Genomic DNA, 27,288 nt, shown 5'->3' with positions numbered 1-27,288 from the left:
TTTAGCACTGACTGTCTACAAAATCCATGATTTTTTTTTGTCTTTATTTGAAAGGGACACTAGAGATACGGACAGGACATGCAGGGGGAGAGAGGGAGAGGGATGAAGTGCAACAGTCTGTGGCTGGATTCAAACTGTGGACGTTGTGGTATGTGTCTTAACCGGTCGGCCGCTGGAAATCTAAAATTCATAAATTAGCAGCTGCGGCATCAACGTTGGTACCGTCTTATTGTGAGTGAGTCATTATGGCAAAATGTGGTCCTGGAGAAACCAACTGAGAAACCTGCTGAGGAGGTTTTGACTACTTTGCCAGGTGTTTTATGTCTGTCGACAAATATTGTCACCGCAATAGCATCACAACCGTGCAAGATACAGTTGTGACACTTCACAGGTGCGTAGTTGAGATCAAAATGAAGGATATGTTTGAATGTGTGTGGTCCAAGCAAGTGTGCCGGAAGTAGGGGTGTAGGAAGTAAAGAAGTGGGGAAGGGGCCCCTGGCCTGATTTGGCATCACAACTGGTGTGATCCCATCGCAAGATGGTCTCTAGTTTCTATTACTGTAACATTTAAGCATTTTGTAACACTTACTAAGTGCAACAAGGAAAGGTTGGCAGAACATGTATGTGTACAATGAATGTTGACTTCAAGAAAATGAATTGGTTAAGATTATTACATTTATTTGACCATGTACAAAAACAATCTAGGAGAAGAGATGTACAACACATTCAGCTGCAAGCTAATTTCCATCTGCGGTGCCTGGGCAGGTGGACACAAACACTAACTACTAACGCAGTTAAAGGTGCAGTATGTAAGATTTGGCGGCATCTAGCGGTGAGGTAGCAGATTGCAACCGACTGAAACTTCCTCCGTGTGCTGAGCATGTAAGAGACGCCAAAACACGAAAAAAACTAAAACACGAAAACGTATATGGTCCTATCTAGAGCCATGGATTGGTTTGTCCGTTCTGGGCTACTGTAGAAACATGTCAACCAGCTCCTCGAGGAGGACCTGCTCCGTATTTAGATAGAATATAATTATAATATACTTATTAATAGTATATTCTATCTCAGTCAATAGATCCTCCCAAATGCGACACACTGCACCTTTAATACAAATACAAGTTTGAAAGTCCACGTGCTTTAAGCCTAGAAATGCAACAAAGGCAGTGTATAGAAAAAAAAAATACATTTTATAAAATTTTGGAACCAAAAAATAAATAGAAAATCCTACAGGAGCTGAAATCATCTGAGATAGCAGAGAAATCTTCTCTATTTCGTCAAAATATCACATTAACAACAGATATAAGAACTAAAGACACTCCTATTCTTAAATATTAAACTTCTGTGTATGTCACTCTAACAATACCTGGAATTTATGTTTCAATGATAAACAATGAACAGTTGTTTAAGACCGCTGACTTGAGACTGTTGTCCTGAAGTTTGACTCTTCAAATAAAATCAGATTTGTGCCTTAAAGTAACAAGACATTCTCATCCTGACTTAATCTTTGGTGTGCTTTGCCTCTCACAGTCACATGTACACAGCAATACAATACAGCACAAAAAACAAAACACAGTTTAACATCGTTTAATGATGTTAGGAACCTTCATAATCCAGGTGTAGCATCATCCCCTTAAAAACCCTTAACTCTTCAGTCACTGGGGTCCTTTGAAGTGGAGTGTGTCTTTCTGTGATTCACAGAAATCCTGACGTTTCCACTGAAGTTACCGAGACAAGATCGTCGGAACCATCATTCGCTATCGCCGCCAATCACAGGAAGCGTTAAAGGCGAGTCCAAAGAGTTGTTGTGACGTGGGCGTGTTGCATACTGGTTTCAGTGTGAGAAGACAACTGGGAATCTTTTTATTATTCGCAGGCGATTTTGCCGTCAAAGCTGGAGAGTGCGATGGCAAAGGCCTGCGTGGCACACATCGGGTAGTTGAAGTCCAGCGTGAAAATGTCATCCGCTATTCGTCCAAACTGCATCACAATGTAGTCCACTGAAAAAGGCAAGGAATTATTACAGGATCATATCAAGTGTAAGACGACTGAGAGTCCACAGCCATGCCGGCAGCTCTGTGAGGCTGTACTTAGGCACATCACTGGTTACATCAAAACGAACTCAGACACAAGAATAATAATCACACAAATACTTGGTTAGGTTTAGTAAACAAAACTAAAGAGGAAGTACATCCACCTGATCAATCTTTGTTATTTTACAAGGTTTTAAATCGTTGTGAGGTTCTGTGACTTGGCTGTTTTCTTTGTATTTCTTGGTCTACTAACATCTAGTTGTGAAGACAGACAGATAGAAACTGTGGACACTCACAGTCTTTGCTATGGACTATCTGGAAGTTCTTGATGGAGGCCTGGGTGACCCTGCCGTTGAAGTTGAGCACATGAGATGCAGTTTCGTCACTCCACACCGGCGTCTTGTTGTGAAGCTCGATCAGATTTTCCGTCCTTCTATTCTGGTGCTTTGACAACAAGCCGTCACAATCCTGAGAGGATGTGGACAAAACATGAATACCAAATTATGAATTGTAACACACAGTAAGACCCCGGTGAGCTGGTCTGTTCGGTATGTCATTCTGTTCGTTTTATGTTCTACTCCAAGCAATACAAATAAAGTGAAATTCTTACATTTCTTGGTCGTAGAGGTACTCGCTCGTTGTTCTTGTCCATTCCTGGAATGATAATCATCATCCTTCTGGGTCCCTTCATTCCTAAGACATTTGTTTCCTGATGCCAGAAATGAGGAAAATCAGGATTGTACCACTTTTTTTTTCAAACCAAATGTACACCTAAACTGTATTCATTTAATTCACCGAAGATCATTTCTGATGAGCTGTGTAATAACTTACATAGATGATGCCTGCTAGCTCCTGCCGTGCATTAGACATGTCTGGAAGAGCTCTCTCTGGATTCAGAGCGTTGTCAAATACGGTGAACTTAGTCCCCATTAAATTGGACCTAGACAATATAAAAAAACAAAGAAGTAAAAGAGTCCTTACACATTTGGTACGTTGCTTTTTGAAGGTAATTAATGATTTTCGAGATGTACCTCAGCTTTCCGACAAAATTCTCTCCACCTCTTGATAAATCTGTGGCATCAATGGAGATGAGGTAATTTGAAGTTGCGCATTTCTTTCTTTTCCTGCCGGCCAACAGGAATATCTACAAAGAAAAGACGAGAAGACGAGTATAGTTAGATTTTTTAAAAATAAAACAATGTGATGTATACAAATCCCTGAATGTCCACACGGGGACTCCTCATCGTCTGACCTTCTTTGCGTTGTCGAGGTGAAGGTAATACGTTGGGTAGAGGCTCTTGTCCATCCCTCTCTGGTCTCGAGTCACTCTGCATTTGATGGTCACGCCCTGCGGAGCCGGCTCCATCACAAACTTCTCCAAGTTGTCAAACTCAATCTCAGGTGACGGAGATCTCTCCTGGCCAAAGAGCAGTAATAAGTTCAAGCTTACTCTGTCACACTGAAGTTAAATGTTGTCACTAAAATGTCTTTTTTATTTAAAGGGAGGTTTGAGATACCTTTTTCTTCTTCCCTTTGCCCTTTTTCTTCTTAGATTTTCCTTCCTTTTCTGAGTCGGAATCATCGCTCTCTTCTGCCTTTGCTTAAATATACAACAAAGATAGTTAGATACTTGCCAGTGACTCAAAAGTAGAATTAATGTACTGGTAAACATGCCTTTCTTCTTTGTTTTCTTCTCTTTGTCCTTGTCTCCTGATGTTTGGAACAGGGATGCTGAGCCGGCGGCCGATTTCTTCTTGGATTTGGTTGACTTGGTCTCCTCTTCACTGTCATCGCTGTCTGATTTGGCAGCTGCTCAGGAGACACACGTCAAGATAGGATTTTCATAAATCTGTGAGAACTGTACAATTAAGAAGGTTAAACAGCTCAGGAAAGAGCCAACCATAACGTTTTGACAGTTCAACATGTAATCACCTTTCTTCTTGCTTTTTGAGTCTTTTTCTTCAGTTATCTGGAACATTGACGCTGGTTCTTTCTTCTTGTCTTTCTCCTTTGACTTTGACTTTTTTTCTTTTCCATCAGAGTCTTTGTCCTCTGAAAATTGAGAATTCAAAAGATGTTATCCGTCCTTGAATGCAATACCAAACATGAAGAATTATGTGAGCACGCACTAAGGAATTTAATCTATTTTATTTTTCAAAGGCAAATAATGTAAATCTCATTCCTTTGTGTAGTAGACAGTGATACCGGGAGTGTAAGAGCAGCATTCAGTGTGTGCTCAGTTTGAAATTTGCTCTCCCAGTTTCTTCCTGCTGTTTTCTAAAATTCTGAGCACTTGAGAAAGTGAGAGGGATTCAAACTTCCCCAGGACCGGCCCACATCGGACTGCTAGGTTTACGTTTGGGTCATAGTGTTTTAAACCAAGGGGAAAGCTGATGAAGCACACTGGAAGGTAGACTGACATCACTGGCAGATATTTGCTCTGCTATCACTCTGTGTTTACGTGCACAGGGTAGAAAATAACAGAGAGCACTTAACTTGGACGATATTGAGGCAAAAGATGACAAATTCTTCACTCGCGTCCTCAAAACCTCGATTACACTCACGATACTGTCAACGCTCACTCTTTAAACCTCAAAGACGAATCTGCCCAAACATCAACTCATATCTTGACTTGCTAACTGATCGCTGCTCAAAGTGGTGCCTGTATAGTTTTGGGATAAATGGACTTAAGGAATTGAAGACATGTGGTTAAATATCTGCTTAGGTAAGCACTTAATCCTGGCACTAATTTCTCAAAATATGTCAAGTCACTGGTTAAAATAGCCTTGGTTTAGTCTAAATGTTAACTAGTCATACTTTTTCACCTTCAGCTAAATATACAGTGACTAAAACACAATAATTCACAAACATAAATACTGTTATTGTAAAAGAGACTTACTAATAAAAAAGATATTACCATAGCTACCATAAAATAGGCTTCTAATATAATAAAATCCATTTCCATGGTGACAAAAAACTCGAGCACCTGGCTTTCTTTTACTCTACAAAAGTAGCAAGAAGCCACAAGCTCAAGTTGGAGCAAGTATTACTGAAATGACTGACGGCTGATCTGAAGTGAAGAAAGGTTAAGTTCAGCTCAGAGGCAAAAGCTCTGGAGACGATCCAACCACAGTAATAGCAAAGAGCAGCAACACTCTGGGCTCTATCATGTAGTAAGGCAGTGTTGAAGTGACAATCAAGTTGTATCCCTGCACTGATAAGCAGTTGATTTTAGCTCAAGCCTCGAGTTCGGCATTTTAGCCGTGGTCATCTTGGTTTATTGCAACCAGAAGTGAAACGAGAGGGTGGAGCCAAGTACAACTGAACGCCGAATAAGACATTTTTAGGCAAACAAAATGTTACAATTAACTTTCATGAACTACAAATAACACTGTGAAAGGGTAAAAGTTGTAGGAATGAAAACACAAACAACTCCCAGACAGGACAACGCCCGACAGCAGACCCTGCTTTATGGTCGATTTACTCTAAATGGGACCATAAATTACTAAAGGAACATCCAGCTCTATTGAGAAGACTTGGACTCGTGACTGAGACCACAAACTCATCTTCAGAATGTTTTCTGAGGTAATAAATCAAGTGAGAAGTCGAGTCATTTTCTCATAGACTTCTATACAAAGAGATGTATTTTTGCAAGTCGCCCCCAGATGACAATTAGAAAGAAGGCACTTCCCATTGGCTTCACTTCTCAGACCCAGAGGTTACCGCGTGAGCCACCGCACTGCTTTGAGCTAAATGCTAATGTTAACATACTAATGTTGGTGATTTTTAACAGATTCAATGTTGACCATGTTCACCATCTCAGTTTATCGTGTTAGCATGCTAACATTTTGTAATTAGCACTAAACACAAAGAACCGCTGAGCATGACCGGCGTGTCATCAGTTTGGAAGATATTTGGTCATAAATCAAAGTATTGGACAAATTAAAAATGTTGACCGGGATGATGCCAGTTGATGAAAACTCAGAGGTTATCACCAAAGTTATCAACATTCCCCCTAATGGGAAACATTGATATTAAACCAAATATCAACCTCGTGGTGGAGCTAGAGGAAAGCTCAGGGAAGAACTCATCCTCTGGGGACCACGAATGTCTGTACTAAATTTCATGGCAATTTATTGTAAAGAGCTTAAGAAATGCTGTTGGGCCCGACAGAACAGCCGCTGTGTGTAGCACAACGTTAAGTCCTCTTTCAACTCCAACTGACACTAAAGTGGAGAAAACCACGGCTTCACATCTCAGCTGAAAAAAGCCTCACGGTTCACTGAGACGTTCACAATTATTCCTTGCCAGAGTTATAAGTTCGCAAGTTTGTTGGCAAATCGGTGTTTTCTAATTACGTTTTACTACTCAACAATTTGGAAAAATAACTATAACTTTCTCCAGATCTCCTGCACAGTAAAATTGTTACAAAAGGCCACAGGAGTCTGGTCAAACACCATTGTTTGTCCATTGTTAACTAAAGCAGAGTAGAGTAATTAAAAAGATTGTCAGGATTTGACCGTTATAGCAATATTTTCCCCAGCTGATCGCTTCAGGGCGAGATAGTCACTTGATTAAAGTGTTTTGTTGCCTCTGCTATGAAGTCAGTGTTTCCACTCACTCTCCATTACACGATAAAATCATTTAATCCTCTTAACAACATTAGGCTGGTCTCATAACTGCTGTTTAGATCACGCTGCTAATGCCTTTACAGAACTCTTTTCCTGCTTCTTGCCTTACCTTTAGATTTGGATTTCTTTTCTTTGGCAGAAGTTGTAGATGGAGAGCTGTCCTTTGTTGTCTTTTTCTTAGCCTTTTTTTTGGAGGTGTCTTCATCATTGTCATCGTCGTCGTCGTTATCGGAGCCTGAACCTGCAGCGATGTAAAACATATTCAGTAGTAACCAAAACATATTTGATTAATCGTCTCACAGGTTTTCACATGCCACCAATGACGTACCTTTCTTCTTTTTTGGAGCACTTTTGGCTTTCTTCTTTGGCTCTTTCTCTTTCTCTTTTTCCTTTTCTGGTTCGTCTTTATCTTTTTCTGGTTTCTTTTTCTTCACCTTCTTTCCATCTATAATGTGGATAAGGAAACAACAGTTAACCAATGTGGTAGGATCAGAGTAGAGATAGAGACGTTGGTATCTGCTTTCTTCGTAGTCATTTTAAAGTTCCTCACTTTGGATGGCAGGACTCTCCTCGTCGGATACATCTTCATGTTTCTTCATCTTTGTTTTTTTGGGCTTGGCTTCTTTCACAGTCTGCTTGGCTTCTGTTGTGCCATTTGTCTCCTCTTTCTTCTTTTTTAGCTTCTAAAGATTTCCTTTAAAAATAAAAAATAAACTGATTAGAGGCTCATGGAAGAAGGACATGAGAGCAGAGAAAAGATGACATGGACTGGAGACAAAATAAAAACTGGGGAAAAAAGGAAATATCTTCGAAAAATAGATCCATTCAATGATCTTCATAATGATAACTCACCATTTCAAAGACAGATGTGCAGAGGAGCGAGGGGCCGAAAGCAAAGAAAAGAAGAACTGTATTGTTACAACTTCTACAGCTATTAATATAGTTGTTCTAGTATAACATAGAACTTCTTTTTTTTTTTCTCCAATGGTTCACATTAAATATCATAAAGAATATCCTCACATCAGTGCAATAAGACATTCATAGTGTCACAGCGAATGTAGTAATAAGAGCAGCTACAGGTAGGAACAATGATGAGTACCATCTTTGATAACACAGTTTCGTAACACATGCAAAAAAACAAGTTACATAACTTTTTAATGGAATTTGCTCAAGCCTCCTCCTGATTACTAAGAAAACAAATCCATCACAATCACAGTGAATCAAAAAACACACTTTACATCACACATATTAGAGGACACAAAATGACAGGTCAATCACTTTATGAAAGAAATCAATGAGGTGCAGCCGGGGAGGAGGATGTATGAATAAATGAGTTAACCACTGAGAAAAATACAAGGAGAGTCAGAAAATGTATCGATTGAATCTTTCTCAGAGCTCTTTCTGTTATTCTGTTTCTAAAATAAACTGTATTCTGTGCATATTCTGTCTAAATGTAAAACCTTCTCTCCAGGTTGCTCTTCTTTCTTCATCGCCTGCTATATAAGCTTTCATCTTGGCCGTCTAGACACAAGCTTAAGGTGAAGTCTAAAGGGGCTCAAACCCCTGAACCTTAGTCCACCTACATGTATTTGTCTGTATGAGGATTTTTATGAAATAATCGAATGTATCCATGTTAGAAGTGTGAGGACAGGGACAACGTGTCACTGAGCCGAGACACGGGGAAGGAGGTCAGTGTGATTGCGTACAGCAGAGACAGCAAAGGTAATCCGATTAGATGTATGTACATGGACGTCTATTTGTGTTCTCACACAATCCACAACTCACACTTATGGCAGCACATTTGGCATTTGTCACATCGTAAGGAATTGTTGTGTTAAAGTTGTCAAATGCCATTTTTCACTCTACCCAAAGGAGCGATTGAACATTGATCATTTTTTGTAGAATCCTTCAAAGACAACAAAAAAATGTTACAGAGCCACATACGGAGCAGAATGTGGGTCAGATATTGTCAACATAATCATTCCTCTAAATGTCTTTGTTTCGGATATAGAGCACTGAAGTATTCTACATCACAACCTGAACACATCAACTCGTGGATGCTTTGTACCCCAAGTCTAAATTCTGCATTTGTAGTCCAACTGTAAATATTGAAATAAATAAAGACATAAATATCGTTGTATGAAAAAAAGTAAAAGTGTTATTCAACTCTTATTAAAAGTAACATTTATCCCATGGCTCTCTCTCTAAATATAATGTTATGTCATGACACATGTAATCACATCCTATTTGAAAGTTAATAAAAGAAGAATCTACAAAACCACAACCCCACCCTTTTACCTTCTCTGCAGACATGGCGAGGCCTCTGGCTTCAGCTCTATACCACCGCTTTTCTTTGTAGGTTAGAAAATTAAAAAAGCAGGCTTCTCAGCGGAGATAATGAAAGAGTAAGAAAGCCCTGTATTCACTGAGTCTCCATCAGCAGAAAGTTGTTAATAGGATTTATGTGTAACGCCATCTGCTCGGTAGAAACACGTCAACGGGAGAAACCAACAAAGGCTCTGGAGGAGGGAGAGGACGTGTTTATCATGCGTGGCCACTATCCACAGACCAAAAACTCATGTCTGCATCGTGGATACTCATGTAACAAGTTGTTTGTCCTTTTGTCTTTTCCGCCTCATTTAAATAAAAGATTTACCTGAACTTGCAGCTGCTGGGCCGGCGCAGAATCCTCAAGCTCATGAACCCTGAGGCACAAACGAAAGACGACAAATGACAAAAGGAAATGTGTTTGTTAGTAATGAAATGTAATGATAATAGTAACTTAGCTGTTGTTGTTTATCACAACAATTCCATTATTTACAGAAATTGTGTCATTTTGGTGTCGATAGAATACTTAATGTAGGTAAAGGAGGGCGTTAACTTGCTATATGTGATCACATGTGTGATTCCGGAAAAGGAAAAGGTCAATTCTTCTGTCAATTTTCTTGAGTCATCGATTAATCGCTTGCTGCATAAAAGGTAATATTCATATTCAATCAACAATACCTAATTTCATTCCATAAAACAAAGAAAACAGCAAATCTTTTCTTTATAGAGAGGCTGGAATATGTGAACTTTAGGCCTATTTGCTTAAAAACAATTAATCGATTGTAATAAAAAAAAGATGCTGATTGATTTTCTGAAGCAGGGCTGCCTAACAACAAGTAGAGCTTTCCCGTGACATTTATTGGTTTAGAACTATTGGCTATTCCAGCGGAAAGTGGGTGTGGTCAAGCAGTAATAACCATTCAGAAAGTCGCAGGGCTTCAGATAGGAGTAATATGAGGAGCATATCCAACGCATACATGGCCTCATATGAAAAATGCTTGGACAACACATACATTTGCAAAGTTGTGTGATGTTGTGCGTTAATGTTGACATACCCGTCTTGCGTCCAGGCCTCTTTCACGATGTGATGGTGGAGGGGCATGGCTGACGTGTAAAGAGGTTACAGCACATCCAGGTTTTGGTCTTTACGAGCAAACAGGAGAAACAGGCGTCAGACAGAAGAACATCCAACGCAAACCACTGCATTTCAACCTGCATGTATTAGTAGGAACATAAAAAAACATGCATGAAAACAATCCCTCACCACGTATGTTGTGGTTTTTCTTGGCAGCAGTGTGATTGTCTCTATCCAGCTTGAGAATGTCCACAAGGCTCCATGCACGCCCTGTAGCCCACAGAGGGGTCACATGACCCGACTTCTAAGAGGCTTTTTAACAAAGCAACAGGTCCCCCCCCCCCCATCAGCCACACAACCAGGACGCCCGACCCTTCAACTGGGATTACTGTAATCAGCCACTCACCATCTGTAAGCATTTCTGTGGAGGTTCCTCAAGAAAGACAAATACTGGGGGAAAGGAAAACAGATTCAGGTTAAATAAAAACGGTAAAGTGTTCATTTAGGTGTGTGTAACTAAACAAAGCACAAATAGCCTTGAAATTAAATGTGGTTCATGGCTAAAATGTCAATATTTGGATTCCAGACAAGCTGGGAAAGTTCAGGCAGAAAAAGGTGAAAAACAGTGTGAGTGGATGGCAGGATGATGATACAAAAGTGTGATTTCCTCAGTCAACCACTAGATGCAGCTGTGCCTCAAGAGACAAGAGAAAAGCAAGGCCAGAAGCCGCTGTGAGACACCAGGGGGCACATGGAGGTACATGACTGGCTAAGCTTCAACAGTAATATTCCAAAACAGCTCAGAAAACACCGTTTGCTGTCGTGAAAGGTGGTTCACTACAACCTCAAACTCTATCTCAGTCCTGCCTGGTTGCAGCCTCAGAGCTCACAAGAGGAGTTGGAGGAGAGTATGAAGTGAACAACAACACATGTGATAGGAAATACAGAAGGAAAAGCGATGTGCGTTGTAGTTTTAGAAGGCCGGGCCTTGTGTTTCTCCACATCACTGTGCTGCTCACGCTGTCCAGTCTGCTGACTGTTGAAAAGGCTCTAGACTAATGGCTTTGCTGGCATTTCTGCAAACTCTTGACAGTAACATAGCAGTTGGCAGGCGGCCTAAGGAAGGCCAGCGACCTCAAGGAAGCAGCAGAGAAGCCATCGAGATCTTAAAGAGACAGAAACCACAGTGTGTTTCTCACCATGCGTTGCCTTTCCGATCCACTTTCGTGTCACATGTGTTTTATTACAGCGAGCAAGATGGTAAACACCGCAGAAGCGACGAGAAGCAGCAGGAGTATACCGGAGAGGCCGTAAAAGCAGCTCTTACACCAACAACTGTAACAATAAGCCTGAATGAAAGGGAAACACATTAATCAAAGTCACGGTGAAACGGGGACCATTCAAAGCAGTTGTACAAACACTAAACCAGGAAGAATTATGTTAAATACATAAAAAGGTAGAGCTTTCAGTGGCGCGGCCTGTGTTTGAGAAAGGGGCCGGTGTGACGATGATATTTTAGTTCGCCCGATGGGTTGAGTGCTGAAACAGCACGTTGTTGAGGACGTGAACCCGGTGGCACTGCAAAGCCAGGTGAATCATCAACTCAGAGCGGGCCCGTATCTCAGGAAGGACAAACAATGCGGACGAAACAGGAAAGTCTGGGTTAAATGAGTCTATCCCCAGTGGAGGGATTGTTCGAGGAAGGTTGAGGGGTGCAACAGAAGACAATGGCAGGAGGTGTCGTCCAGTCATTATAAATGGAGAGATGCTTGGCAGGAGTCTCTTGGGTTGAAGATAAAATGAAACTCTCAAATCTCAAACTGTTGATTCAACAAGGTCACATCCTGAAAAATGGAGAGACAGGGTTTACTATTCTTAGATTCTTAAAGATGCTGTATTAAATATTCTTAACATTAATGTAGCAGCAAACAACTATGTGCTATGTAAAGATATAGTAGAGTGATGTCTACATGATCGGAGGATGAAGTTGGTCTCCCTCTCTCAGCACTTTTGCCGTAGTTTGCACTGTTAGCGCTGTTAGCACAGTGAGCTATGAGCCGCCAGCTCGGCGTTGACATGTTGAGAGCCGTTGGTAGGCAGTCGAGATGATCACAATCTCGGCTCTTGCACCTTTAAACACTGGTGCCTAAAACGGCATACATTGGGACCTGAAGGTGACGTTAGCGAGAAGGCCCGAATCAAAATAGTTCAAAATAAGCTCGTCAGGCTCAGCTCTGACCTGTCAGACTTGGCTAAGTTTTAATAAGCGATAAGCTTTGTCAGCTAAGATACTGGAAATGTTGATAATGTCAATAACTCTTCTCTAACAGTAATTTATCTTGCATATTGTTGTCACTACAGTGGACAGCTATTCAAAATCCGTTTCTTGTATATGCACCGGTTTTGATGGCACCGTTGCACCTCAGCCACCACAGTGGACCGTAGTGCATCATGACACACACTGCCACCCACTGGCCAGCCATTGTAAGGGCACACAAATTTCAAGATGGCAGCTGGACGGCCAGAAAAGCTGAGCAGCTCGGGAATACCTTGCCAATCCTTCTATAGTATATAATTGTATTCAAACTCTTGCTATTATAGCATGCATATAGTGGGTTAATATGAATTTGAATGCCTTGTGGATAAGTACTTTTGTTGATTTATACTGTTTCAGCATGCTGCATGTAAGTATCAATCTCAAAATACAGAGGCTGATTCGGTCATTTGTTTTAGAGGTACCCTTTGATACACTGAGCTGTTAAACTAGGGGGAATTTTAACCTGTTGGTGACTCTAGATGACAAGACCAAAGTCTTCTGGGGAGCATGCATGTCTGAACCATTTTGCATGGCTACTTGACATGACAAAAGAAAAAAAGAAGTTGTACTAGGCCAGGGTTTCCTAAATATTTGCACATTTAAGGCCTCAGAACTGTACTTCATACAGTTTAGTTATGGGATGTAGTTTGGTAAAAACAAAACTTAACAATTGTACTTTCTCTGTAAGCTGGTCAAGTGAACTGTCTAATCTAAACTGCACATAAACATAACACTGAAACTAAACGACTCCTATACTTGTGAGTACAGTCCCCCTGAAGGGTCCCCCTGGGTTTCCAACTTTGTTAACTGTATTAGAAGTTTCTGCTGCTGTCTCGGGGACCAAGATATCACGTTTCTATGCCTCTCAACACAAAATTATCTCTTTACTTGTACACATGTGGCTTTCACTGGACCGAAGGGTTGGCTTGGTAAGAAGATAGGAGACAGCAGTGAAACAAAAAGTTCCCCATGAAGGCTCGAGCAGCAACGTCCCGAATCTAATAAAGAGCAAATTGAGAACATCCCTTCACTCACTTTGTTCCTCGTTAATAAAATCCTATCAGCAACATAATAGGGGATCATATTATGGCTGTGCATTGCTTGCCCTTTCTGACCCATAAGAGAGAAACATTGGAGGGCCAGTGAAATACGTGAGGGCTGTATATACATTTTCTTTTTACCTTTTGTAGGATTTTAAAGTTTATCAATTTGGTGCACTTTGAGAGCAAAATTAAAAGGCTATAGATCTACGACGAACGTTGTGTTCTTGAAAACAAACTTGTTGTTAGAAACACAATGGTTGTATAGGTATGAATGGTGACGACGCGGCTAAAAAAGTCCCACTCACAAAGCCTGGTAAACGAGATGGGGGTCCGTGCGTCATATTGGAAGCAGGCTCTCAGCTGGACGGTCCCAGTGAAGAGACGGAGACCTTAGACCCTGGTGCTCATCCACAGAGACTGTTAAAGGCAGCTCGATCCTCAAAAGTACACCAACATGGATGCAGACGCATACAGACATGTGAGTGAATGCACGTATGCAAGTACACTGTCACCCATTGTGATGTATGGGCCTTTATGGACTAATTACATATAATATTTTATGTACTAAACAGCTGGGTGATGTTTTCAGTGTGTTTGGCAGTGCCCTGCATGTAACTTGTAACCTTGTACAGTATGTTTACTGAGAACTGTATTTTAACGACCTCTGAGAATGAGCAGTTGTTTCTTATCGTTTTCACATCTTACAATAGGTCACGTGATCTTCACACCCTTCTGATTGTGTGGATAGCTGTGTGAAGGGTCAGTGGGTTTGTGAAGTACAGACAACAGTCGTCTAAAACTTTGTAGTCGAGCAGCAACCAGAGAGGAAAGTTCAAATTATGTTTGCTGTTGCATGATTTCTGTTTGTACAGTCCTGTCATTATTTAACTTTTGGGCACACTGGGGGGGGGGGCATGTGTGTTGACAAGTATTATTTCAAACAGATCTCCTTCCGGCCTGCTCTTGGTGGTGCACAGCGCTCAGAGATCTGGGTCCTCCATGTGATACCTGCACAGAGAGGCTTTACAGTAAAGTGAGAGGGAGAGCTTACCCTTGTAACATGAGAATAACACTAGGGAGGCTTGAATACAATGTGAAACCATGGGGTTGCGTTAACACAAACCTACTTTTGTGCACGTTCTACGGTTGAGTGCATTATTCTTTTCAGTAAATGTTGCAAGGAAAAACATGGCGAAAGAAATAAAACGCACTTTTGGAGTGCCATTAAAGTGTCTGGAAGGGAGCAGCATGGAAGGTCAGATGATATTCCCTGAGCCACACATGAACAGAAAAGCAGCCAGAACCTTGTGCGAACTGTAACACAAGCACCACTGAGCCTCGTGAGAGCTTGACACGCATTCTGAAACGGAGGACAAAGTATCCAGGAAATAGTGCTGTAGCTTGCATTTCCTATTCTCTGGGCGTCTGTGATGGAGACCAGCAAGCGGATACCTAACAGACCAACAGATGCCCCAACGGCTGAGCTGGCACGAGGTGGCATTACCCTGAGAGGAGAGAGTAAAAGTCCTGGGAGCGGTCACTGCTCCAAGTCCCAGAGAGAGAGAGAGAGAGAGAGAGAGAGAGAGGGTGACAGGAGAGGGAGTACAAAGAGCCAGCACTCCTCTCTCAGACTTGTCCCCTCTGGGTTTTTTTCTAAAACAGGCAGTGCTCTTTTGAAACAGTGCCAATAGAGGCTGACCCAAATCCTTGCAGCTGAAACTTTTACAAGCTCGGTGTTCGTGAGCAGGAAGAGAAAGACAGAGTAAAGATTTGTTTGCAGCTCCTCTCCTCTCTTCTCTCCTTCGAGCTGCCTGAGATGTCAGCACAACGATTCCTGCTTGGGTTTTTTTTTTTTGTTGCACTTAAAACTGACACGGAACATGTCCTGAAAAGAAGACGGCACGGGGAGGGAAAGGATTTAAAGTATATGCATGGACATAATTGCTTTTTTTCTTTTTTTAAAGAAAAGAGGAGTTAGTGACGTCACACAGGAAGCTGTCTTGGATATTGCCTGAGGAAAGATACCAATGAGCGTCTGTGGCATGGAAACATTTGAACATTTCAGTGTTGCGCTCTATTCAGGACTCGCACATTGGATTATTTGAGTGTTTTTCCTGTGTTTCTTAGTGATGGCCCACGCTAAACATCGTCTTTGGATTTGCTTTTTGCCCAGAGACCCTTTTCCTCCCCTTTCTTTTCACTTCAGAGCTCCATGACACAGTTTGCTACTTGAGGATGCACATCCCACACCACTCGTTTGGTCTGCTGTGTTGACAGCAAACACTGGTTTCCTTTCACTGCAACAGTCAAAATTAAATCACAACCTCAGTGGGGTTTTTGTTCTTCTCTATGGAAGGAACAGCAACACAGGCAGGTGCCGAAACAACTAAAGACGTCCGGAGTGACTTCCGAAAATGGGAACTATGAGGCATGTACCACCTGGGAACGATGCCAAGTGCTGACAAAAGGCTTTACTGCACGATTCTGAGAGAAGCCTTTAACTAATTTGCTCTGGGTTAGGGTTAGATGCTTCGGGAATATCTGGCACCGAGTTGTTTGGCCAACCCTTGGATAAATCTGTCAAAGTAAGTACTCACTTCTGATTTCTTTACCCTTTCCTGGGCTCATCATCCCCCCCCCCAGCTCTTAATCCTACTATCAAGTGAGATGTCTATTTGATGACACACAATCTACAGCTCGTGTGACTGGTTAAGCGGCGAGCTGACTCTGTCAACTTCAGAACTCGAGTGTGTACTTTCAAACACCATCCCCGGCAGATTTGGTATTCTTAGTGGGACGGCGTGAGCACAGTTGTGTGACTTTGTGATTTCTTTTCCTGCCTCCCTTTCTCCTTGCCGTCTCTCTCTCTCTCTCTCCCTCTTGGCAGCGGGGTGAAAGTGGGCAGGGAGAGAGGAGGGCATGGCCTACAAACGGCTCTCAAGCCCCAGCCCCTGTTCAAGTGGGGCTGCTCGCTGGTAGAACTACTCAGCCTGCAGGAAGAAAGAGAGGGATGTGGAAAGGCATTCTTGTCTCCTTTTCTGATCCGCCTTTTTTTTTTTTTCGCCTCCACCATGGCCTAATTCTCTGCGGGTGAACACTAGCCTGACCTGTACAAAAAAAAACCTCACCTCCAGGTATTTCTAATGTTTGATTCTGCTTCTGTTTGGGCCTTGATGTTCCTCTTTGTGCTGAAGTCTCCCTTTATGCATTTCTTTTGCACTTTTACACCCTCCACACTGTCTGCTTTGCTCGCACCGAACACGATGCCTAAATCTCCACCATTTGTTGGATCGACACACGCCGGGATTTAGTTTTTGAAATGATGTCGTTTCTTGGGTTGAATGCATTAAGAAATAATGACCAAAGCTTGTATATAGTTACCGTAATGAGCAGTCTATTTACATAGCTCGGAACGACTAAACACATTCCCTGAATAAAAAGACATTTTAGTGGTTGTGTAACTGCCTCTTAAAAGTACTAGTAAAAAGCAACATGTAATTAGAATTTACTGCAAGTCGGAGCCTAAAGACACTCGATCAAACAAATTTCCCCCCCATCAAAAGTGATAATTACCTCTAAGTTTCAAAACAGGAAAATGTCGGAGATAAAAGGCATTTCGCCCTTTTAATCAAACATTTTGTGTTCCGTCTTTCACGGTTGCAACGAAGGTGCGAGAAAATCTGCACCAGAGGCACCACAAAATAACCTTCAGCTGTATTGTGGCTGTTGTTCGCCCGTTATTTGACCACAAAATGTTAAAAAAAAAGTATCCGACATAGGTGGAATAAGCATCTTGAACAATATGTGCTTTCATATGTGCTAGCATACAGGCAAACCGTAGCATTTTCTGACGTGTTCTCGAACGCTGCGGTTCGATGGACCTGTTCACAAACCAGTCTGAACCGGATCCCCCTGTTGCAAGCATTGTTCCATACATACTAGCGTCGTGAGATTGCAGGGTCTCGGTTTTAGATCCAGCCTCATCGGTTTGTGTTGCAAACGCAAGAAGCACGAAAGCTATAAAAACATGGTACGTTTACAAAAATAACGTGTTTTTTTGTCTTTACAGATTACTCTCCTTTATGAACCAAACTTATTGCGAACTGACTGTTTGAACTGTGTGAACATTTTGGCACATGCTCCTCGGTGTGCAGCTGTGTGAGGTTTTGTTTGCATACTGTAATCTGTCGTGATAACGACAGTCGTACATAAAGGGTGAATGAAGAAAAGAGGCGGGGAGGGCTCAGCGATGATGGGCAGCAAGAGAGAAAATGAACTTATTCCCCTCCCTCGGCTCTCCTCAGATGAACTTGCTTGATGACATGTTGTTTGGAAAGCCATATCCTCCGCTATTTGCGTTTCTCTTCTGTGGTTACCAGGATCAAAGTCTGCCTTCTTTTGGTTGTTGCCTTTGGCAGGTCATACTGCATACACACACTCGGGTCTTCCTGTTTGTTAGCAAACATCTCTTGGGCTATAAACAGCATTTGATCGGATTCTTTAGACTACGGACGTTTTACATAAACTACCACTGTAGAACTGTTCTGGTTTTGAGCAACAAGCCACGACACATCCATCTTGAGATTAACATCTGGAAGGTCCAGATGTTCAACCAGTGTCCTTGCATTTGTTTTAATGTGTGGAATATTGGATTGGCAGGTTTCCCCCGTCACGAGACAGAGCCACGTACGACAACTAAATTTCCCTCTCACTCTCCTGAGATCGTCTAAACATTCAGCCGCTCGCTGTATTGACATCAAGCTGCTAACTTTGAATACAACAAACCGCTTCTTTTTTTTTCACCCTGGTCTCTTGAGAGAGTCATTGTGTGAATAGTAAAGATCCATCTGTGGCACTTGAGTGGTAAACACAGCAGCATATGGATGTGACAAACACGCCCAGAGACAGTTTCCACAGCTCGAAACAGCATACACACCACGAATAAAACACCAAAGTACATACCTCAAAAATACACAGTGGCATTGCCCTTCTGATACTTTGTACTTTGATCAGAATATAATGAAGTTATAAAGATAGTTTCAATAATAAACTGTTATATTAATAGCAATTTAGATAAAAAATAGTGTACTGTGGCAGACACAGTACAGTACAGCGGCGCCAACCATTTAAAAAGTATTTTTGTCAAGCTGCATCACACTTAAATAAATGAAAAGGATATTTCTAATGCCCAGCACCTTTGGTTTGCACATTGCCCTTTATTCAACGAGCATGAGGTAGAAGTGGCAGTAGTACACACACATATATACATATATATATATATATATATATATATATGTCATCGTAGAAGTGGCATGGTACCTCAAGACTAAAATCAAAGTCTGCACCAAATGCACTTCATGTCCAGCCACATGCCAGTTCTACAGACTCATTCTCTTGTGCCCACTGAGGTTTGACCTGAGGCCCCAAAGCCAACGCCAGTCCCTCTAATGACATCCTGACTAAATATAAGGGGCTATTTTCTTTCTAATTGGGACCAGATATAAAATAGTGCATTGGTTCCCAGCCCGGGGTCTGGACCCCCAAAAGGGTCGTAAGATTAGAATCTCAGAGAAACAGAAGTTAGAGCGTCTTTAGCTTCTGTACTGCCGTGTAACCGTGTACGCTTACAAGAGGGATTTAAATCAAACGTCCTGCCTCCGGGTTGGACCGCTAAAAAGTGGACGAGCTTCAAATGTAGTGCGATACGGAGCTACAGAGGTCTGTATGTGTATTGGTGGATGAATGTCATGATATTATTGGTTTAAACTGGTTGGTACTAATTTACGTTCGCACGCGTCTTGCTTTGTTTCTCAGGAAGAAAAGATGTGCGTGTACTTTTGTAAGAAAATATATAGTACTATAGTTCAGTTATTTTATGCTCCATTGAAACTACAGCTGTGGTGGTATCGATTAGCGTGGCCAAAATAATTCACAATAACGATATTATCGTGATATCTATAGAAAATGTACAAACAAACAAAGAATGGCATCAGTTCAATTTCGCTTTAACTTTGTATGTTGTGCATTTTGTCCCATTTCCAGCAAATGGATTATACTCAAAATAATAATATAATATATACTCAAAAGTGTGAGGAGGTGGAGAGAGAGAGTCTGTAATCATAACTGTACAAAAAGAACAATTACACTAACGGACAGTGAAAAGGCCACCATAGCGACTGATGAACAAAAACATCCACAAAGCCTAACATCTGCCACCATTACATCGTCGTTAAGTCATTAAGGGATGGATTATTTACATAGTATTAACATATTTAAATTAATAAATATCACTGTTATAGTCAATAAGGGTATATTGCCACACCCCTTATTGAAAGTATAATTAATTTGTAAATGATGTTCTGAATAAGGACGTCGGCCTGCTAGCCGGCGGTAAACTCCTGCTGACCTGAGTGTATTGAACAGGCTGCATCACAGATGAAGAGATTCAAGTGAAACCTCGGGCTCGTACAAAACATAACCAGTTACCCAACATATGGACAAAGTGTGCTTTGGGAACAAAGGACCTTTCTCAAGATGTGCGAACACCTAGCTCACGTTGCACTGAGCATGTGGCGGCAGGCTATGCCACCATACCTTATTGTGTGGTATCATAGCCCCTTTCTGACATGGCATCCTCTCATTGCTCGGCTGCCAACACTCTCCTCCCCCCTCGGTGGTGGGTTCTGCAATGCTGCATCCACGGCATCACCCCCTTTTTTTTTGTCTCATTGAGATTCAGCTTGGCACGCAGACAATGCCCATTTCTTGGCACCAAATATTGGAGAGAGCCGCTCAAGAGAACCAACCTCAGTCTTTTCCCCTCACAGTCGTTACTCCGCCGATCATCATGGACCGACGCCAACTTGTGATGGGTATATTTTTTTGTGCCTTCATCTACTAAATTCGCAGTTTCTTCGCCATCTGGCCATTTAACAACATGGATATCTTTGATAAGTTCAACCTTCGCCATTAAGACGAGTTGCCCTCGGCTCTGAAGCAGCGGTGAACGACCGTGTTGACTGTTCTGAGTGAGTCTTACATGAACGTCACGGATTGATAACATTACTCCTTTGTTATACTCTGCAACAGAGCAGCCATTTTCTTATCATCAGCAGCTTACGGATATAGCGAGAAAGTCAAACCATCACTTCCGGGTGTTAAAAAAAAGAAAAGCATTTGCTTTAGTTCTACCAACCCACCCACCGGATCATAACGGAGATACTGATTGGTGTTTACCTCTAGGACAGTTTTTGGTAAAATGCACAATCACGAACAGGATATTTGGAAACAATCAAGGTAAGAACGGACGCTTGAATCAGACGGACTGCTGATAATTTAATGAAACAATGCAAAACCTACTTGTGTGTATTTATTTTTAGCGGTTTAATTACTTAACATGGATAAGCAGGTATCAATCCACTAAACTAAATTTAGTTTGAAGTCCACACAACTTCTTTTTGTACAAAAAGTTGAATCCACTCCCGCTTCACTCCATCCCCTCTGCGTTGGCCAGCCAGTTAGAGTAGTTTGATACCATTTACCGTCTAATTAATTCAACATCTCAATTAAGGCCTCCCACTCTCTGATGCCCTTGTGCCTTTTTCATTCTGCCCAAATGAGCATGCCCTGGCACCGCAGGCCGCACAGCCGGCCAAAACATTTCAATCACTGTCGGCATTAATTAGGCCAAAGAGGAATTCAGAATGTTAACGAACTGCCCAGCTGCTTTTCAGCCACCGTGGTGGTTCACATGCTAATTTATGCAAAGCGGCCCAGCCTTTGCATGGGTCGACCATCGTCGTCTACCATAACAGTGTCTGGGGCCAAAGTGAGGCTCTGTCGGGGCCCAGACAGCTCTGCCCAGCTTGTGTCCCAGACTCTAGCTGGCACGGCACACTTTTTTTTTTTTTCAATGGACTTGAAGTGGCTTTCACACCGAGCTAAAAGGGCAATAATCTGAAGTCAAACCTGCAGCAACAACCACCTCTCTGAAATAAATGATGAAGACGCAATTCCTTCAGCCACTCGTAGCATTATTTGGAGGTCAACAAACAAGTCTATTTTATGGATTGGGATTGGAAGGAGGAGGCAGAAGTTAACAGGTTGCACCACAGATGTTGGGTTCGGGTGCCAAACGACTCCCTAAAATGGCCGAGGTACTGCCATTTTTCCATCTTTCTCCCTTCGCTCTCTGGTTGTTGAGACAGAAGGGACTGAACTAGGGGGGGGGGCGGTGCTTAAACCAAGCAACTTTTTCAGTCTGTTGGGAAGTTTAAGAGTGAAATAGGTACTAGTTCTTGGCACAGCTGTCCTTCTTTATGAGCCAGTTTCCATGAAACTAAGCTCTCTGCGGTGACAAATAGTATTTCTTCGTCAATGTCATTGAGAAAGCAGCATTGTGTGCAGTATATCCATCACCTGTAGTTCTTCAACACCGGCCAGATATATTCACACAGACCAGTGTAAGTGATCAGATACTGAAGAACACTTACATTAACACGGTAGCACAGTCAGGCTGGTGAGAGTCTGCTTAACCAAACCTTGATTTTACAACTCAGGCTACGATGTGGTGAGTCTGGAGAGGAAATTGCTCCTAGAAGGTAATTCCTGATAAAACTGTTACCAGACTACCTGATTTCATGGGGGGGGGTCTTCTGAATAATGTTGTTTACCAGTGTACATGTGCATGCTAGTATTATCAAAGCAATTCCAGTAGCTTTCTACAAAAAGTCACAGGAAATTCTTTGAAAGTCTACTTTCTGTGAAGTGCTGCTACTACATATAATCTAAGATGATACCATGCTTCACATCTTGGTCCCGACACAACAAAAAAAAAAGTTCAACTGTTGTTTGCCCCAGGTGGAATAAAACCTCACCTAATTGCTCTCTATTTGTGTCTCACAGTTGGACCGACAAGCTTCCACTGCTCCCTGCAAAAGCGTCTGTCCTTAAGGCTGAGGTAGTAGATTGAATAGTTGTGGGGTCCCTGTCCTCCCTCTGAGATAACTATACAGTCTACTGTCTTTCCTAAGGAGACAGGTTGATCTGCTGTGGAGATGTGCTCTGGATGCACTCGGGAGGCTCCAGGAACAGGAACTCACCAACACATGGAGTAAAGTAGATTAAGAGAGAACCCGATCCCTCCTTTTTGAATAGTTTTTAGTCTGCAGTAACTATCTGGTTATTGGTTATTATATGTCACTGCTGTTATTGTTGTTAGGTTGTTGTAGTCATTTTTCTTCAGAAACCAATAAAAAGCATGCTTATTAAAAAAAAAAAAATAAGCAATGATCCGTGCCTCACCTCTGAGGAGAAGACTGTGGACACAACGACTTTACGAGACAATGATGGACTGGCCTCTTCTAAGATGTACTGAAGTTGGCACATATTGAGTCATTTATTGGTGCCTGAAGTTGAGCCTAGCAAGGTGAGGTAGTAGGTTGTATAGTTTGTGGGATGGAGTGAATCCTACTCAGGGGTTAACTATACAGCCAATTACCTTCCTTGAGAGGTACAATGAGTGCTTGGAATGAAGCTCACTCACACTGGACGAGTGGTGTCGGAGCCACTCTGATGCCATCTTGTGGCCAAAGACTACCATCACTCTGGAAATTGGAGAAATAAAAATCACTCTGGAAGTTTTGGGAACTGTGTATCTGCGACCATATTATTCACAAGACATCCTTGTGATGAATTGTGGCGATTGTGGCTAGCAGGAAGTGGATAGCAGGGCCGTCTTTCAATCAGAGGGTCGGCGGTTCGAACTCTGGCTCCGCTAGTCGCATGTCGATGTGTCCTTGAGCAAGACACTTAACCCCAAAATTGCTCCCGTAGCTGTGCCTACGGTGTAGAAATGTGATAGACTCTGAATTGTAAGTCGCTTTGGATAAAAGCGTCTGCTAAATGACTGTAATGTAATGAAAGAAGCTCCGAGCTGGTAGAGTTAGGAGAAACCCCGAAATTTAAGAGCTGTGTCAGTCTTAACTGCAGGACTAAAGTTTTGACTTAGAGAAGTTTGAGGCAGTCCATAGGACAAAGACCTAATGTCATTAATGTGCTGCTAGTAAAGTGTTTTGCAAAAACAGGATAATAATTAAGTTTGAATGCATATTTAAAGATGGTATTTGATGGTGGCAATTTGATAAGGATATACTTTGATGCAACAACACACGGGATGACTGTGCACAACTCTATGCTAGTTGGACAAGTATCAAACTTCCAACAGGCCGTACCAGTTTACTGCTTTACCTATTTATTGTTGGGTATTTTATTCCATTTTATTTTTGTAATATTTTATTTATCAGTTCTAAATTATTATAGTCTTGGTTCAAGCATGTAAAGCACTGTATAACTTTGTTTTTAAAAAGTTCTGCATAAATAAAGAGACATGGAAATGGGGATTCTAACTTTATGAAACTTTATGATTGTAACTGTATGAAAATCAATAAAACTGTATGTAACCTTCACAAATGTGGGAGTAGCATTTTATTAAGTATTTAATTTCTTATTAACTGGACAGCAAGAGATACCGGTCAAGGTAGTTTGGAATTATGACTGAGGTTATAAAAGGATATAAAATGAATCACTCTATAAACCAAAAGAAGTCAGATTAAAGGATTAATATTAGATTGATATCAGTTTATTTTCTGTTAGACAGCTGTGTCAAACACACGCAGAAATGGAAAAGGAAGTTGTGGTGTAAGATCTTCCAAATAATATACTGTTATTGAGCTAAATTATGCAAACAGAGTTTGAATGTGCACCAGTGTACTGTAGTTTAAAGAAATTCATTTTTACATACGATGGCTGATAATAGTGGCTTGTACATAAACTACATAAAACTATTTACGGCAGGCAAGTAAATGCTCACTAAAAGACTGTATTCATTCACAATAAACAAGTTTAATTTGACTTCAGATTCATGACATGCTGCATGTAGGCTTACAGAAGAAAATAAAGTGGTATATACAATAGATTCTGAGGCTGCTTTATTTGGTCCGGCTCAACTGATCCCTGAAGCTTTTACCCCCTTGGTGCGGTTTGCACGACTCGGACTCCAGCTTGGACCAAACAAACGCTCTCTGGGCCGCGTCAAAGAGGTGGTCTCGGACCGCTATCAAATGAACTCTGGAGCAGTTCATTTCTGGTGTGAAAACCACTCCAACCAATCACAGGAAGCATACCATTTATATGTAATTTTATTGTAAAAGAAATGTTTGCTTTCTTGTTTTGGTGAGTGTTGAACTAGTAGCCTATTTGCACATTTGTTCCCACTGAATTTCATACATTTACTGTTTATCAGACCACAAATGAGAAAATATTTAGCTAGCTAGCGCACCTCATTGTTCCTCCGCATCACTACCCACAGCTAGGAAGCAGCAGGGAGGGACGGACGGACTGTTTTGAGACAGCAGCCAGCTGCTCGCTGTTTGGCTCATTCTCTGTAACTGGTGTAGCATGAAAGCATGGTGGACTTAGAAAGCTAGCTAGCTAACTCGCTATCCGCTAAAGGAGGCAAATTTAACAACTTTGCTTCATCCACGCACTCAGTGTAATACATCGCAAGCATCGAGGAAACTGTTGAGTCGCACAAACAGCAAACTACTGTATATCACCAATAATTGACATTTCTGCAAACACGACCAGTTGGAACATTTAAATAGAGTTGTGCAGGAATGTGTTGGCATTTTTGCAAAGTCGAAGGGCTTTTTGAATGGGTTTTTGGTTAGAGGCTTGAAATAAGGTCCAGATTGTACTTGGGTTTGAAGTGTACACGCAGCACAACGAATGTTAGCTAAGTGACAATCATGTTTAAATTGACCTCTAGTGTCGAGGTTATTTTCTATTTTTAGTGAAGGTGATTTCCAACAGTTTTTGTTCTGTTGAAAAGGACATGAAGAACTGAAACAGAAAAAAACAACAGTGATATGAAACTAAACCAAAGCTTTAAAGACAAGTGGAAGTTGCTCCATTACTCTGCAAGACAGCTTTTTCACAACAGTCACACATGCATGCTCACCCTCATTCCTGAGCCAAAGATAACAATAAAGATAGCCAGATAACAGAACTTTCAGCTGTGCTTACTGTATGAACACACAGAACATCATCCTCATCAATACACTTCACATACTGTAACTGCCTTCATAAACTTTCACACAATGTTAATATGTTTAAATGTTTCATTGTGCACGAGAGTTAATCAAACCTGCTCCTTAAACAAACAAACAAGGAAAACTTCCGTCACTCATTTTTGGCCACGCTGTTGCCGTTGCTGTTACTGAGATTGTTGTCTGTTGTCTGGCTTGTCTGAGTTCCTTGTTTTTCTTCTCCACATGCGATAAACTCCCTCCAGAGCTTCAGGTACGCCGTCTTGATCTTTTGTATTTTGAACGCATACACGACTGGGTTTACAGCCGAGTTAGCGTGAGAAAGCAGGATGCCAACATAGAAAGCTTTGTCTGGTACATCTTTCAGCTCACCAAAGTAAACGATGCAGTTCATAATGTGGAGAGGGAGCCAGGACAGCGCAAACAGAGCCAAGACCAGAGACAGAGACCCGGCCAGCTGCTTCTCTTTCTTCAGGTAGTTCTGAGACTGTTTTTGGGGACCGTTGCCTGGTTTCAATCGAAGGTTTCCTCGTATGGTGCAAAAAATGTAGCCGTACAACACAGTCATCACCAACAGCGGTGTGAGGGTGCAGAAAAAGAAGTTGAAGTAAACCAGGTATGACATGGGGATCACAGCTGTAAACTGGCAGACAATAGTAGAGTTGACTGAATTGGACAAGGTTTCGTGGTTGTACCATCCGAACATGGGAGCAAAACTCAGTGGTATTGCAACAAGCCAACACGCTGCTACCACAAGCCGAGAATGCCTCTGCGTTACTGTCCTTTTGTACCTAAAAAGAAAAACACTAAATTACTGATATAACTAATTCTTTAAAAAAATGCACGGTGCAATTACAAACTAATTTATATAAAACCGTCATGAAGTCATTGTTGCAATGTACAGTAGATCAGTGCCTTTATAGTGTAGGCCATGCAAGAAAAATGTCAGAAATTAAGATTAAGATAACACGGATGAAAATATAAACCTTGTGATTCAAAGCCATACTTAGCAGCACTATTTCACGTTTCTCTGCACAATAAACAATCCAGAAAAAGTCTCACCTGAGCGGGACATACACCCGGAGGAAGCGGTCCACTGCAATAGCCGTGAGACACAATACTGAGACGAGGGTCAACAGGACGACCACGCAGCTGATGAAGAGACAGCCGTGGAACGAAGTCGTCACTTGTCCGTTCCCCATCACAGCCAGCGGTATGGCCACACAGCCAACCATGAAGTCGACCACAGCCAGACAGACAATGAGGCAGAAGGTGGGCTGTTGAAGGCTTTTACTGGTCCACAGCGCCAAAACAACCAGCACATTACCAAGACAGCAGCTGACAGCGACGAGCACCTCCAACAACGTGTAGATCAATGCTCCCACATCCATTGTGCTTCCTCTCTGGTGGATGTTTGATAGTGAATGGTGCTCAACGAGTCTGAGCCTGAATGTGCTGCGCTGTGACATTTATCATTCATCTCGGTATTGTGAAACCATTGAGGAAGTCCTTGGTCATCCTGTTTTGTTTTTTTCATTTCAAGTTGTGATGACACTCCAAGATACTTTGTCTGCAAGCTATGCGTCTAGATTTTTTGTGCAGGCTTGTGTAATTATACTTGTTTGTCATTATATATGGCAGCCTGATATAGAATCATATTTTGTTGCATTACAACCAGGAATTAAAATTGATTTTTTTTTTGGGGGGGGGGGGGGGGGGGGGATTTTATGTGATGGAACTACAAGAAAATTGTC

At 41.7% G+C, this 27,288-nt stretch overlaps 2 protein-coding genes across 2 annotated transcripts; both read right to left on the bottom strand.

Annotated features, from left to right (window-relative positions):
* Window positions 1-1,866: 1,866 nt before the first annotated feature.
* Window positions 1,867-7,514, bottom strand: LOC142955448 (tubby-related protein 3-like). The gene is made up of 12 exons (XM_076096964.1): window positions 7,215-7,514; window positions 6,993-7,109; window positions 6,774-6,905; window positions 3,966-4,085; window positions 3,708-3,842; window positions 3,551-3,633; window positions 3,286-3,450; window positions 3,065-3,177; window positions 2,865-2,973; window positions 2,644-2,742; window positions 2,330-2,501; window positions 1,867-2,000 (listed from the first exon to the last, which is right to left on the bottom strand). Exons 1-12 carry the CDS (start codon window positions 7,261-7,263, stop codon window positions 1,867-1,869), a joined length of 1,428 nt encoding a protein of 475 aa, XP_075953079.1. The 5' UTR covers window positions 7,264-7,514.
* A 17,937-nt stretch (window positions 7,515-25,451) lies between these two features.
* LOC142955471 (adenosine receptor A1-like) lies at window positions 25,452-27,013 on the bottom strand. The gene is made up of 2 exons (XM_076096991.1): window positions 26,597-27,013; window positions 25,452-26,325 (listed from the first exon to the last, which is right to left on the bottom strand). Exons 1-2 carry the CDS (start codon window positions 27,001-27,003, stop codon window positions 25,668-25,670), a joined length of 1,065 nt encoding a protein of 354 aa, XP_075953106.1. The 5' UTR covers window positions 27,004-27,013; the 3' UTR covers window positions 25,452-25,667.
* Window positions 27,014-27,288: the final 275 nt, after the last annotated feature.

The sequence above is a fragment of the Anarhichas minor genome, unplaced genomic scaffold (assembly GCF_050575085.1).
Source record: "Anarhichas minor isolate MPS153535 unplaced genomic scaffold, ASM5057508v1 ptg000023l, whole genome shotgun sequence".
Lineage (NCBI taxonomy): Eukaryota > Metazoa > Chordata > Actinopteri > Perciformes > Anarhichadidae > Anarhichas > Anarhichas minor.
Note: the sequence above shows the minus strand (reverse complement) of the source record. Positions and strands in the feature narration are given on the sequence as shown.

Bases quoted from the DNA above. Each gene is read 5' to 3' on its own strand.
- LOC142955471 (XM_076096991.1), bottom strand. From the start codon at position 27,003: ATGTCACAGCGCAGCACATTCAGGCTCAGACTCGTTGAGCACCATTCA. The intron at 26,326-26,596 runs GTGAGACTTTTT...TTTTCTTTTTAG, and splicing joins CGGGTGTATGTCCCGCTCAG to GTACAAAAGGACAGTAACGC.
- LOC142955448 (XM_076096964.1), bottom strand. From the start codon at position 7,263: ATGAAGAAACATGAAGATGTATCCGACGAGGAGAGTCCTGCCATCCAA. The intron at 3,843-3,965 runs GTGATTACATGT...TCTCCTGAGCAG, and splicing joins CTCAAAAAGCAAGAAGAAAG to CTGCCAAATCAGACAGCGAT. The intron at 2,001-2,329 runs GTGAGTGTCCAC...TGCCTTTTTCAG, and splicing joins GATAGTCCATAGCAAAGACT to TGGACTACATTGTGATGCAG.